We start from the raw sequence: 14,044 nt of genomic DNA on the forward strand, positions 1-14,044 counted from the left end.
TATTAATTGGAAATGGCTTTCACTTTGGCTCAAATGCTAAAGAAATGAGGCATGATAATATGGAAAGCAGCATGGATCCAGGTTTAGATCAGCCTCCTGACGGGAGGTTTCCGTTCCTAGGCTGTGAAGCAGCGTTCTGTTTGGTGTGCGTGTGTGTGGGGGTTTTTTTTTGTATTTTTCTGAAGCTGGAAACGGGGAGAGACAGTCAGACAGACTCCCGCATGCGCCCGACCAGGATCCACCCGGCAGGCCCACCAGGGGGCAACGCTCTGCCCACCAGGGGGTGATGCTCTGCCCCTCTGGGGCGTCGCTCTGTTGCGACCAGAGCCACTCTAGCGCCTGGGGCAGAGGCCAAGGAGCCATCCCCAGCGCCCGGGCCATCTTTGCTCCAATGGAGCCTTGGCTGCAGGAGGGGAAGAGAGAGACAGAGAGGAAGGAGAGGGGGAGGGGTGGAGAAGCAGATGGGCGCTTCTCCTGTGTGCCCTGGCCGGGAATCGAACCCGGGACTTCTGCACGCCAGGCCGACGCTCTACCACTGAGCCAACCGGCCAGGGCCACGTGTATGTGTTTTAATTTATTAATTGATTTGAGAGAGAGAGAGAGAAACATCGATTTGTTCCACTTATCCATGCATTCATTGGTCAATACTTGTATGCGCCCTGACCAGGTAACAAACCCATAACCTTGGCGTACTGGGACAGTGCTCCAACCAATGGTGCTACCCCCTGGCCAGGGCTGAAGCAGCATTCTTGACGAGCTGATCCTGGGTTATAAATTATAGAAACTGATAGAGGCCCCCAGTCCTTGAATTTTGTGGATTTCCAAAACTTTACTTTTTAAGACTCATTTGCATGTGGTTACTCTGACCCCTCGGCTGTAGGAATCAGCACAGATTGGACCATTTGAAAATCAAGAAAGTAAAAATTTTAAATCCTGGATTTTGTAAAAATCATGACCAGGGAGGTCAGTGGGTACAGGAACCTTAGAATTGTGTAGATGATTACAGTTTTAAAAGCCATAATAATATATCTCTTCCCTGGCCTCATCAGTGATTGGCGTGAATCATACCAGTTCCTTTTCCTGATAAGTCATGCAGTGCCCCTGGGTTCTGGAATGTGCTTTTAAGTGGGTGGAGATGCTGTCCTCAGAGAGCTGAGGGTGGAATTCGGTGAGGAGATGCTGGCCAACAGTGAAGGTGTCCACTAGCCAGAAGCCTTTGGTTCTTGCCTGAGAAGCAGAAAGCAGGCCTGGCAGCCTCTGACCCAGGTCATGGCTTCAGTCACAGGGTGACTGCATCCCACTCTTCACCCTGGGGAAGAGGAGCATGCATGCGGGTGCAGTGCGTGCACATGTGCATGAGTGATTGCATGCATATGTGTGTTGCATGCACATGTGCATGAGTGATTGCATGCACATGTGTATGTTGGGCGAGTGATACCTGTGTGCCCTGGAGACCAGGAGGATAAGTCCTTTGAGGCTGACGTGGGTGAGATTAAAAGATGCCGTCACTGGGAGCATCTGGCTCTTCCTGCTCAAAGTGTGGTCCACGGAGCAGCAGGCTCAGCCTCCACTGCAGAACTGTGGGGAAGACATTCAGTCTTGGGCTCATCCCAGACTGACTGCATCAGACTGTCCATTTTAGCAGTTTCTGCAGGTGATTTGTATGCATGTGACAGTTTGAGAAGTGCTGGTCTAGAATTGAAACAAAGGTGTAATTATTAAAGCAAAGGAAAATAAAAGGGGGCCCTGGCCTGTTGGCTCAGCAGTAGAGCATTGGACCGGGTGTGGAAGTCCTGAGATTGATTCTGGGTCAGTATCAGCACACACAGGAGAAGTGACCATCTGCTTCTCCACCCCTCCTTCCCCTTCTCTCAATCTCTCTCACTTCCTCTCCCGTAGCCATGGCTCAATTGGTTCGAGCAAGTTGGCCCCAGGCACTGAGCATGGCTCCATGGCCTCGCCTCAGGCACTAAAATAGCTCGGTTGCCAAGCAATGGAGCAGTGGCCCCTGGTAGGGGGCTTACTGGGTGGATTCCGATCGGGGCGCATGCAGGAGTCTGTCTCTCTGCCTCCCCTGTTCTCACTTAAAAAAAAAAAAGTGTATGCCTTCATTACCTAAAACCATCTCAGAAACCACAAGCTAGTCTGTGACTCTCTATAGCCCATGGAGTGGAATCCTAAAGCCTTACCTTGGTTTTCAGGCCACAGTTATGTTTTCCCATAGAGATCTTCCGATTGGCCCTGTGTTAACTTCTTGGGTCAGATCTGCCTGCTCATTATGGTGGTTAAATACCATGGTAGTCCCTCCGCTACCGCTTACGTTTCCACATATTAGAGGCATCGTTGTATCCTTTTTCAATATAGCACTTTGCTATATTTTCCTTTCTGGACACCACACCCAAACTTCATTTGTGTAATCACATTTTGTATAATCTGCCTTCCAGTATCTGAAGCAAGCCCCTTGAGGGCAGCTGCTGTTTTAGGTCCTGGCAGCCCACTTGCTGTCATTTGGAAATTCAGCGACATGTGTGCAGTTCCTGTTTTCTCACCTGACTGCAACTGAGCTCTTATCCCCACCTCAGTAAAGAATCTTGGAAGTCGCATGAGGGACTGACTGGGTCACACACAGCCCTTTCCTGCTTTAGGCCCTTGGCATTTTGTTAGGGTGACCTCGATTTCACCAGCCGCGTTTATTGAATGCTCCGAGCCTGTCCCTCTGCCTCGTCACTGGAAGGGATTACAAATGACAATGTTTTTAAGCATACAGAGCTAAGCTGGGCATGCTGAGCACCGTGTCGAAGATCCGAGGGCAGGTGAGGACCACCGGGTACCCGCAGACGGAGGGCTTGCTGGGCGACTGCATGCTGAAGTACGGCCGGGAGCTCGGGGAAGCCTCCACCTTCGGTGAGTGGCACCGTGACCCCGGGGAGTGAGGGCGCGCCCCTTGGTGCTTGTAGGTTCTACAAGAAGCCTTTATTGTAACAGCCTGTACTTGTGTATTCTTATTACCAAAGTACTACAAGTACTACGTATTTGTAACAGGAAGTTTAGAAAACCTAGCCAAGTAAGATAAAGGAAAATGCTGACACCACCCAAACCATATATGCACCTGGGGCTGACATCCAAATCAGCTGAGCCGTCCTCAGCACCTGGGCCAATGCTTGAGCCAGGGGGGCCACTGGCTGTGAGAGGGGGGGAGGGAGAAGCAGATGGTCACTTCTCATGTGTGCCCTGACTGGGGACAGAACCCTGGATGTCCGCACGCTGGGCCAATGCTCTATCCACTGAGCAAACTGACCAGGGCCTAAATTTTTTTTTTTTTTTTTAGTTTATTGATTTGAGAGAGAGAGAGGAAGAGAGAGAGAGAGAGAGAAAGAGAAAAACATTGATTTGTTGTTCCACTTACTTATGCATTCATTGACTGATTCTTGTATGTGTCCTGACCAGGGATTAAATCTGCAACCTTGAAACACTCTAACCAACTGAGCTACCTGGCCAGGGCTGCCCCCTTTTTTTCTTATTAGTTAGCTCTTTCAATGGTCAGAATCTTTGCTGACCTTCTAAGTTGACGGAGTTTAATACCAGGTAGGCATTCACTTCAGACCTTGTGGGTGGGGGTCATTGTAATGAAGAAAGATTTTTGCTTTTCATGTAGTGGGATCACTGGGTCTCCTTAATGCTTTATGGCTTTGCTGTCAAGTTTAGAAAAACTTTTCATCTCACTCCCACTAATTGTGCAAATGTTTATTTATACTTACATCCGTATGCTTTCTTTTCTTACCTTTACATTTCCAGGGTCCTGAGTTTAACGGGTGAATCCATGCAAGAGGGTTCTAGTTTTGTTTTAGTTGTCCTAATGCAGTCGATCTTTCTGATTTGAACTAACCTTTTTTTTTTTTTTTTTAATTTTTTTAATCAAGAGAGAGAGAGGGACGCAGCAAGGACAGACAGACAGGAAGGCAGAGAGATGAGAAGCATCGGTTCTTCATTGAGGCACCTTAGTTGTTCAGTGATTGCTTTCTCATATGTGCCTTGACGGAGGGAGGGCCTGTAGCAGAGCGAGTGACCCCTTGCTCAAGCCAGTGACACTGGAGTCATGTCTATGGTCTCACGCTCATGCTGGCGAGCCTCCATTCAAGCTGGTGACCTCGGAGTTTCAAACGTGGGTCCTCAGCATCCCAAGCTGACGCTCTATCCACTGCACCACTGCCTGGTCAGGCTGAACTAACCTTTTTGGTATAGGCTAAAAATTATTCATTTTAAGTTTGTTTCTGGTCTTCCCTGGTTTCTTGATCCATACCCTATTTTGATCAACTGTCATGTTGTTTTAGTATTGTAATTTAAAAGCACATTTTAACATATGTAAGTGAAATTGCCCCTAGATATTGTAAAAATTTCACAGACATATTTGCCTGTTTTAGTTTTGCAGATAAAACTTAAGAGTCATTTTAAGTCCCCTCTACTAAGGAACAAAATGCTCATTCAATTTTGATGAAGATTTCTTGAAATGAATACATTAATTAGATCGGGGGTGAATTGAATTCAATGTATGAAGCCTTCTGGGAGGATTTGGGACCTTTGCTGTGCAGGGAGTGGTAACAAGGAAGGACATGGAGTTGAGGCTTTTAAGTATTTGGCCGTAGTGATTCATCTATGAAATTGGGGGGGGGGGTGTATTTTGAAAACTTAAAAAAAAGAAAAATGAAGCCCTGGCCGGTTGGCTCAGCGGTAGAGCGTCGGCCTAGCGTGCGGAGGACCCGGGTTCGATTCCCGGCCAGGGCACACAGGAGAAGCGCCCATTTGCTTCTCCACCCCTCCACCGCGCTTTCCTCTCTGTCTCTCTCTTCCCCTCCCGCAGCCAAGGCTCCACTGGAGCAAAGATGGCCCGGGCGCTGGGGATGGCTCTGTGGCCTCTGCCTCAGGCGCTAGAGTGGCTCTGGTCGCAACATGGCGATGCCCAGGATGGGCAGAGCATCGCCCCCTGGTGGGCAGAGCATCGCCCCTGGTGGGCGTGCCGGGTGGATCCTGGTCGGGCGCATGCGGGAGTCTGTCTGACTGTCTCTCCCTGTTTCCAGCTTCAGAAAAATGAAAAAAAAAAAAAGAAAAATGAAACTTTAAAACATGAATTAGTTACCAAGAATAACAATATCTGCTAGAGCAGTAGAATGTGATTTTATTTTGTTCCCTGTGAGTGGAGACAAGGTAACCTTTTCTTGTACCTTGATGGCAGGCCCGACGGGGGACAGGTGAGGCCATCAGACAGGCCCTGACACCCAGGGGGGTTCCTGCTGTGCATCTGGCCGCAGTGACAGGGCAGGGGGCTTGGAGGGGCAGACAGCGTGGTAGCTTTGCAAGTGCCCAGCTACTTACTGGAACCCGGGATATGGAAGAGAGCTATGTCAGGAGGGCCGGGTTGTGAGGAACAGATGGGCCGCGTGCTGCTCTGAGGAACAGGCTGTGCTATCGGATGCTTTCTCGGAGCCATGTGGTGGGACCTCCTTCAAGTGCAGAAACCTTGGGGGGTGGAGCCTGAGCCCCGCACCCTCCTGGAGTTGACAGCACTGACCTTGGGCAAGTAGAGGGAGTGTCCAGTTCATGCAGAATGTCATCTTTGGAGTCTTCAAAGAAATACACTTGGAAATGTTTTTGTCAAAGCTGAATTAAGTGACATTCTGGGGCACGGGCACAGGCGGCAGAGTGATGAGGTCAGGAGCAGAACCCTTCGTTTCTGACTTCCTGGGCAGAGAAGAATCTCCAGGTTAGGAAAGGACGTCCCGTCTCCATCGGAACAATGTAGAGTCAGACTCCTAAGTTAGCCTCCCAGGAGGAGTGAAGCTGCCAGTGGGTCAAAGGGAGTCCCAGGCAGCTGTGGTTTAGTCACTGCTATTTTGTGAAATCCTACAGCATATGTTATCTAGTTCCTTTCTTTTCTTTTCTTTTTTTTAAAAAAGGAATGAGACAGTAGTGCTATCCCTGTTTTACAAATGAATGAATTATGCATGCCTTCAACTAATAAGTGAAACTATTGAAGGTCAGAATTGGTTAGGAATGCAAAATCTTGGGCTGGCTTTTAAGGTCTTCTTCAGCTTGGGAGTTGAGGGGCCACACGCTCTGCCTTTTTACAAACTCAACTTGGACACCACCACCCCCCCCCCCGACACGGGACAGCTGGTTCTGTCCAGGGAGGCGTGTGCCAGAGATGAACTTTAGAGACCCTGCACCCTCATCACGCGCAGCTCCCAGGGCCCCTGCTTGCAAACCAGTGCGGATTGGCTGGTGCCCAGGTGCCACCCGTAATTCAGCCAGAGCTGCCTGTCACCACCCAGGATCGGCATGACTGCCCAGGCCTCGGGGCGGCCGCAGACCCTGCCTGCCCTGCTGGGACGCTCCCTGTGTGGCACTGCCTGGCTTCTCTGACTCAGGGAGGATGGGGAGCCCTCGAACCATCTGAAGGATCCAGCCAGTGGCCTCAGGAAAATCTGGCAGCAAAAGCTGAGATGAGATTTTGTTAATTTATTTCTATTGTAATCTTTATTGGTTGATGCTTGGCCCCCCCATGACTCAATCCTTTCATTGTTTACAAAGAGGGACTTTGTTCTGGAGCTTCTAAGAAACCCTTGGTGCCAGTTCACCCAAGTTACCTTTTTATAAATGGAGCTTTATCTCCACCTAGTGGCCAAAATGGTAAGTGCCTCGGCCTGTCCGCCTCCAGGTGAGTGTTAGGAAGAAAATGCGGACTGTAGAAAAGAAATGTAGAAAGTTTTTTTTTAATTTTTTTTCTGAGTCAGTCCCAGGCCTTATTAAACCATCATCCACAAACTTTTGGAAAGAAATATGTATCACTCCCAACCTTAAAGTATGCTGCCAATAAATCCTTTTTATTTGTATTAACTATTCCAGGCAATGCACTGGTAGAAGTTGGCGAATCCATGAAGCTGATGGCTGAAGTCAAAGACTCCCTTGATATTAACGTAAAGCAAACTTTTATTGATCCACTTCAGTTACTACAAGACAAAGATTTAAAAGAGATTGGGGTAAGTTTTCTTGGCTGTAAACCCACACCTATTGCTCCTTAAGTGATGTTTATATGTAACATCATTAGGACGTTCCTTTAGGGACCAAATGCAAACATCAGCTGATTGTGTGCGTTGAGAGAAATCACTCGGTTCTGTTCCCCTGGCCCAGGAGGGAGCTCCAGGCTCAGTGGGCTCTTTATCCTGTAGCGCATTGAAGCCAAACAGAAACCAAGTTAAAGATACTTATTTCCCCAGCCATTTCTTGCATATGGTGATTCTAGAACTGTGTAGTGGGTTTTTGATACTGAAACTCATCTATTTGTTGCATCTTTTGATGCGTCATACGAGTGAGGTCATTATTCTCCTTGACCTCATTTTGTGCTTGGAAAACTATTTAAAGTGGCCACCCCCAGCACACACAGAGGGTGTACACGCACTGTAGCATTTACTCAACTTGTTCTGTAATTAATTGTCAGGGAACTTTATGAAAAACACATAAATATTCTAGAGGATACTAGAAATTTGTGTTTTTATCATCTACTTTTTCTTAAAATTGATTTTAGAGAGAAAGGAACGGAGAAAGAGAGAGAATCATTGATTTATTGTTCCAATCATTTATGCATTCATTGTTTGCTTCTTGTATGTGCCTTGACCGGGGATTGAATCTGCAACCTTGGCATATTGGGATGATTTTCTTACCAACTGAGCTACCCAGCCAGGGCCTGTCATCTACTTTTTAGTGAGGAGTTGACAATAGTGCCAAAAGAAACAGCCTTCATTTTGGTACAGTTACTTTGGTTGGAAATTATCTGGACATTAACAGAGCCAAAGTGAAGAGTCCTATAAAGAACGCTGATTGCCTGGCCTGTGGTGGTGCAATGGATAAAGCACTGACCTGGAAGGCTGAGGCCACTAGTGCAAAACACCGGGCTTGCCCGGTCAAGGCACATACAGAAAGGAACTATTACACGTTGATACTTCCCTTTTCATACTTCCCTCTCTATTCTCTCTCTAAAAAAATCAATAAATAAAATCTTAAAAGAACGTTGGAAAATGAATCAATGCCAGTACTGTGTCCTTATATTCCATATTGACACTCATTTATTCTGCCATCCATTCATCCATCCATCAACCCATCCACCCATTTCTTCATTTATTCCATTATCCGTTCATCATTCATTCATTCATTCCGTCTGTCCATTCATCCATCCATCCACTCATCCATCCATCTATTCATCCATCCATCATCCTCCATTATCCTCCATCCACCCATCATCATCTATCCATCCATCCATCTATCCATCCTCCATCCATCCTCCATCCATCCTCCATCCATCCTCTTTTTGGAGATCCATTCATCCATCTATTCTCCCTCTATCCATCCTCCCTCTATCCATCCATCATCCATCCATCCATCATCATCCATCCATCCATCCATCATCCTCTATCCATCCATCATCCTCCATCCATCATCCATCCTCCATCCATCCTCATTTTTTTTTTTTTTGTATTTTTCTGAAGCCAGGAACGAGGAGGCAGTCAGACAGACTCCTGCATGTGCCCAACCGGGATCCACCCGGCACGCCAGGGGGTGATGCCGCTCTGCCCATCCGGGGCATCCCTCTGTTGCGACCAGAGCCACTCTAGCACCTGAGGCAAAGGCCACAGAGCCATCCCCAGCGCCCGGGCCAACTTTTCTCCAATGGAGCCTCTGCTTCGGGAGGGGAAGAGAGTGACAGAGAGGAAGGAGAGGGGGAGGGGTGGAGAAGCAGATGGGTGCTTCTCCTGTGTGCCCTGGCCGGTAATCGAATCTGGGACTTCTGCATGCAAGGCTGACGCTCTACCACTGAGCCAACCGGCCAGGGCCTCCATTCTCATTTTGGATATTCATTTATCCATCTATTCTCCCTCTATCCATCCATCATCATCCATCCATTCATCCATCCATCATCCTCCATCCATCCATCACCCATCCATCATCCATCCATCTTCTATCCATCCTCCTTCCATCCATCCATCATCCTCCATCCATTCACCCATCTATCCCTCATCCTCCATCTTCCTTCCATCCATCTAACCATCCATCCATCCTTGAGAATTTGCAATGAAAGGAGCCTCTAACAGATGCTGAGGTGCCCACCAAAAATAAAATTTTAAATGGGACCCTGCCCCCTAAAATTTAGGCCAAGAAGAAAAATAAAGAGTCTCCTCACAGCAGTGAGGAAGGTCTGTGTGAGCCATGCTCTGCATTCCTGGAGGTCTGTCCCCTCTGTCTCCTAGCACCACCTGAGAAAGCCCCTCTGTCTCCTAGCACCACCTGAGAAAGCTGGAGGGCCGCCGCCTGGATTACGATTATAAAAAGAAGCGAGTAGGTAAGATACCTGATGAAGAAATCAGACAAGCCATAGAGAAATTTGAAGAGTCGAAGGACTTGGCTGAACGAAGCATGTTTAATTTTTTAGAGAATGATGTAAGTATTGATACTGAATGGGAGACTTTCGTGGGAATGAGAACGTTGACTCGGTGTTTGTGGAGAGGCGCTAGAGCCTTGACTGTGATGAAAGTTTCCAGAACTTTCTGTAACCATTCTCCCCTGCCTCAGAGCTTTAGACATTCAGCATGTCCCAGCTGAAATCTAAGGTCTTGGGGTGCCCGGTCATCCCCAGGGTGGCTTCCGTGCTGTGCTGGGGTTGGCCTTGGTGAAGTGGGGGTATCTTGGGAATCACCCTGCGGCCAGTTTTTGTTTCCAAGGTCATAGCGTTGCTGGTTTTTCCAGATGGAAAGCCCACGCCGCGTGGCAATGGACAGTTTTGCACACATGGGAGAGGGAGCATCTCTCTGCGCTGGTGGGAGAGCCTTGCGCACCATCCAGCACTCTGATGCCTTCACCTGTCACAGTAGAGAGAGACCTCTCAGGACATAGGCCGAAATTCCTTAGCTATGTCATAGCGGTGCTGGCGGGCACGGGGACTGTGGAGGTCTTGGGACACAGCCGTCAGACAGGCTGATGGTGTCCTGCACTGGGATTCTCGCCACCAGCTGTATTTCCCCGAGAGAAGTTAGACAAAATAGGATTAAGGGTGGTGGTGGAGTGGGGGTTCCCCTCTTTGTTGGTGGCGAGGAGTCACTGGGCATGTTTCGGTGCCTGAGCGGAAGAACCCGGGGTCCCCTGCCTCCCCCCAGAGTTCCTGCCCTCAGCGGGGCCGCGGACGTGCCGTCTCGGCTCAGTGCTTGCTGTGGCCCTGCTTGTTGAACTTTGAAATCTGTGGGTACAAATCGGAGGATTTATCTATCTGCAAAACCACCTTCTGCTTATTATAGTTCATTAAAAGGCACATTGAGGTCTTGCATCTTTGAGTCAAGTCGAACTGAGCACTTTTTATAGCCGTGGGGATATTTTGGGTAGGGGGTGACGTCCAGTATCAACAAGAGTAGTCCTGGGGGGGGGGGACATTTTGAAATTTCCACGTCCGTTAAACCTGAGCGCTCAAAAGCACACTCTGTTTGTTTCTTCTTTCAAATATTTTGTCAGGTTTTTACATAGCGTGGGAAACAGGAAGGGTGGTCGCAATTTGCTCTGTTGTTTTGCTGGTTTGTTCTCCCTTAAATACATAAATTTCCTTTTGAAATGGTCCCTGAGCAATAGCAGTTTGGTTTGGTTTTGTATCGGTTGCACGTGTTATTTTTGGAAGCATTTGGGAAAAGGTTTTTGGTGTATTTGGTGTCAGATGCACATGCCCCACGCCCATGAGTGGTGGTTTAACCCCTCAGGTGGACTCCTGTGCGGGACTAGCTGTCCGACCCACACGCTTCATCAGGGAGGCCTGTCTCCCTGGGTTGATCCTAGGGAGACCTCAGTTTCTCTTCAGTATCAGTCAAAAGTCAGCAGTGGCCCTGGCTGGCTGGCTCAGCGGTAGAGCGTCGGCCTGGCGTGCAGGGGTCCTGGGTTCGATTCCCAGCCAGGGCACACAGGAGAAGTGCCTATCTGCTTCTCCACCCCTCCCCCTCTCCTTCCTCTCTGTCTCTCTCTTCCTCTCCCGCAGCTGAGGCTCCATTGGAGCAAAGATGGCCCGGGCGCTGGGGATGGCTCCTTGGCCTCTTCCCCAGGCGCTAGAGTGGCTCTGGTCACGACAGAGCGATGCCCCGGAGGGGCAGAGCATCGCCCCCTGGTGGGCAGAGCGTCGCCCCCTGGTGGGCGTGCCAGGTGGATCCCGGTCGGGCGCATGCGGGAGTCTGTCTGTCTCTCCCCATTTCCAGCTTCAGAAAAAAAAAAAAAAAAAAAGTCAGCAGTGATCCTTTTTTATAAAAATCCAGTCCTCTGTTCATTCAGGAGGGTTGGCAGTACCCTGCTTGTCATACAGGAGGTAAGCCCCTCCCACCTGCCCTGAGCCGACAGGTGCAATTGCCAGGCTGAGTGGTGCAGCCAGTGAGAGAAGTGTTTTACCCTCTCACAGGCCTGGGTTTATTGCGACCTTGGTTCTGCCTGTCCAGGTGTTGACTTCTAAGCGTGGTTTGGGAGGCAGAGGCCACCTGCCTACTGCTTATGGCCCGGGGCAGCAGGGAGCCTCCACTGTCTAGCAGGGGGAGGCAGATAAGCCATGGTGACACCATGTGTCCCTCACTGGAGACTCAGAGCCTGGTGACCACCTCTTCCCTAGTTGCACTGAGCACCCACTCTGTGCACGTGACAGCCCATGATTCCTTCCCGAAGTCAGCCATGGAGTGACTAGTTACAAGTGCATCTCTTGGTGACATAATCTTGTATTTTAACCACATCAGAGAGGAGAGTGGTGACGTCCCCCTCTGCCCTGCCCAAACTTCACATGCGTTTCAAAGAAAGTTCATCTGACCCCCTTCCTCTGTGCCTTTACACGTCACGTCACGCCGGGCGGATTTCAAAGCGAGCATGAAGATAGAAATCCGCTTTCCCGAAGTCAGGGCGGCTGGTGCGGATCCACCCGGCATGCAACTCGGGCCCTGTGGGAACTTACGTTCTGTAGCTGATTCCGCTCTGATCTCATTAGAGGCCCTGGACTTGCTCAGAAAGTGTGTGTCAGAGCCAAAGAGGTGAAACGTAAGAATCCGTAGGGTTTCGGAGGGGTCGTGCTGTCCCTGTTTTGTTTGCACGGTTTGGGAAATTTGAGGCTGGGCTTTGGAGGTCCTCCAGCCACAGAGCGTGGCGAACGTGTGGTGAGGCTTCCTGGTTCCGACACTGATCCTGGTGGGGCTCACGCAGCTCTGAGAGGCACACTGAATCCGTGTTTGCAGTGGGATAAGTGGGCAAGGAAAGGGAAGTGGACCTAACAGTACACGGAGCCAGTTTGGATCTTTGAGGCAGATGCGTGGCGGAGGGTTTGGCAGGGTGAGGACGTGCCTGCTCAGGGCTGGCTTTGCCCAACGCTGATGAGCAAACGGACTGAGGACATGGTGCAGAGGCTTTGGGGAGCTTGGGAGAGGGGTGGTGGTTTTGTTTTGTGTTTTTGGATCTGGCGTGTGTGGGATTTGTGCTGGGGTCCCCGCCCACCTCCACCCAGTGGGCCTGCCTCCGGGGATTCCACAAACAAGCTCATTTAATCCCTTGTTTCTGTAGCAGCCCCTCGGACACGTGGGAGCCGGGGAAGTGCTCAGGCTGGGAAGTGCTCAGGCTGGGAAGTGCTCAGGCTGGCTGGTGGCCTCTCCTCCTCAAATGATGCATCTGCAGGTCTTTGAGACTTCCTTAGGGGACACAGCGTTTTGAGCTTATTTTTCCGTGTCCCCTGTAATCTGGTCACAGGTTTCATGGATGCCTGGGTTCATGGGAAAGAGAGATGCCACAGCCTTGAGGGTGTATTCCTCTCAGTGATGTGTTTCAGGGAGAGGATGTTGTATCTACAGCAACCACTCTGTCCGGGGGGCCGGCGGCTGTGCCCTGGCTTCCATCTTGTCTGAGAAGGAGTTTAATTTTCACAGTCTCCTGCTCTGACTGAAAGTCGAAAGGACCCCCAGAAACACCTCGGTGAGGAAGCAGTTCCTCTGTGTCAGTGTTGGCTTTCTTTGTCACTGGGAAAACTTGATTTCATTTTCAGATTGATGAACTTGATCACATTAAGATCTGCGACTATCACCTCATTGGAATAACAGGCATTGTTATTGAGCTAAATCAGATTATAATCGGAACTCAGTTTTCACATGTGTCGCCAGTATTTCCGTCTCTCCCGGGACCTGTGTGATTACTACCAGGGCTCCCAGATGACATGGAATGAGATGGACCGGAGTCGAGGGAGACGCGGGCTTCCCTGCAAATCTAGATCCCCGTTGCTGGTGTCTTTTCTCGGACCGCCGCAGGCTCTGGCCTCCATGAAGTAACTTTCCGCTTCTGCTGCAGGTAGAACAAGTCAGCCAGTTGGCTGTGTTTATAGAGGCTGCATTAGACTATCACAAGCAATCCACCGAGATTCTGCAGGAGCTCCAGAAAAAGCTTCGGATGCGGTAAGAGCCTACTGGGCATGGCGCTGGGCTGCAGAGCTAGAATTAGTGGAAATCAATCTCTCTGTCTCTCTCTGTCTCTGTTCTCCCCCTTCCCATTGCCCAGTTTGGTTTTGAATTTTCTTTTTTCCTTTTTTCAGGTGAGAGGAGGGGGGATAGTGAGGCAGACTCACACATGCACATTGATTGCAATCCACCGGGCAACTCCATCTTGGGCTAATGCTGGAGTGCAGAGCTATTTTTAGCACCTGAGGCTAATATGCTTCAGCGGAGCTATCTTCAGTGCCCAGGCCCCTACTCAAACCAATTGAGCCACTGGCAGTGGGAGGGGAAGATGAGGAGAAGGGGGAGGGGGGAGCAGAGGCATATGGTTGCTTCTCTTGTGTGCCCTGACCAGGAATTGAACCCGGGACGTCCATATGCCGGGCTGATGCTCTACTACTGAGCCATCAGCCAGGGTATTGAATTTTCTGTAGCTGGTTTCACAGTTGGGTGTGGGTTAGCACTGAGATAACCCATACATGGCTTTAGAATCGGGAAAAGGGTGCTGGAAATTTATTACC

The 14,044-nt window shown here is 49.7% G+C and overlaps 1 protein-coding gene across 4 annotated transcripts in view; it reads left to right on the forward strand.

The window, feature by feature from the left end:
- Window positions 1-14,044, forward strand: part of SH3GL3 (SH3 domain containing GRB2 like 3, endophilin A3) — a 77,010-nt gene that overhangs the window by 41,729 nt on the left and 21,237 nt on the right. For 2 of the 4 annotated variants that reach the window (XM_066354804.1, XM_066354806.1), the window contains exons 4-7: window positions 2,761-2,904; window positions 6,901-7,034; window positions 9,328-9,486; window positions 13,381-13,484. In XM_066354804.1, the coding sequence (XP_066210901.1) occupies window positions 2,761-2,904; window positions 6,901-7,034; window positions 9,328-9,486; window positions 13,381-13,484 (541 nt within the window). The remainder of the gene's footprint in view (window positions 1-2,760; window positions 2,905-6,900; window positions 7,035-9,327; window positions 9,487-13,380; window positions 13,485-14,044) is intronic. The other 2 variants (XM_066354807.1, XM_066354805.1) reach the window with 2 other exon arrangements.

The sequence above is a fragment of the Saccopteryx leptura genome, chromosome 13, assembly GCF_036850995.1.
Source record: "Saccopteryx leptura isolate mSacLep1 chromosome 13, mSacLep1_pri_phased_curated, whole genome shotgun sequence".
Classification (NCBI taxonomy): domain Eukaryota; kingdom Metazoa; phylum Chordata; class Mammalia; order Chiroptera; family Emballonuridae; genus Saccopteryx; species Saccopteryx leptura.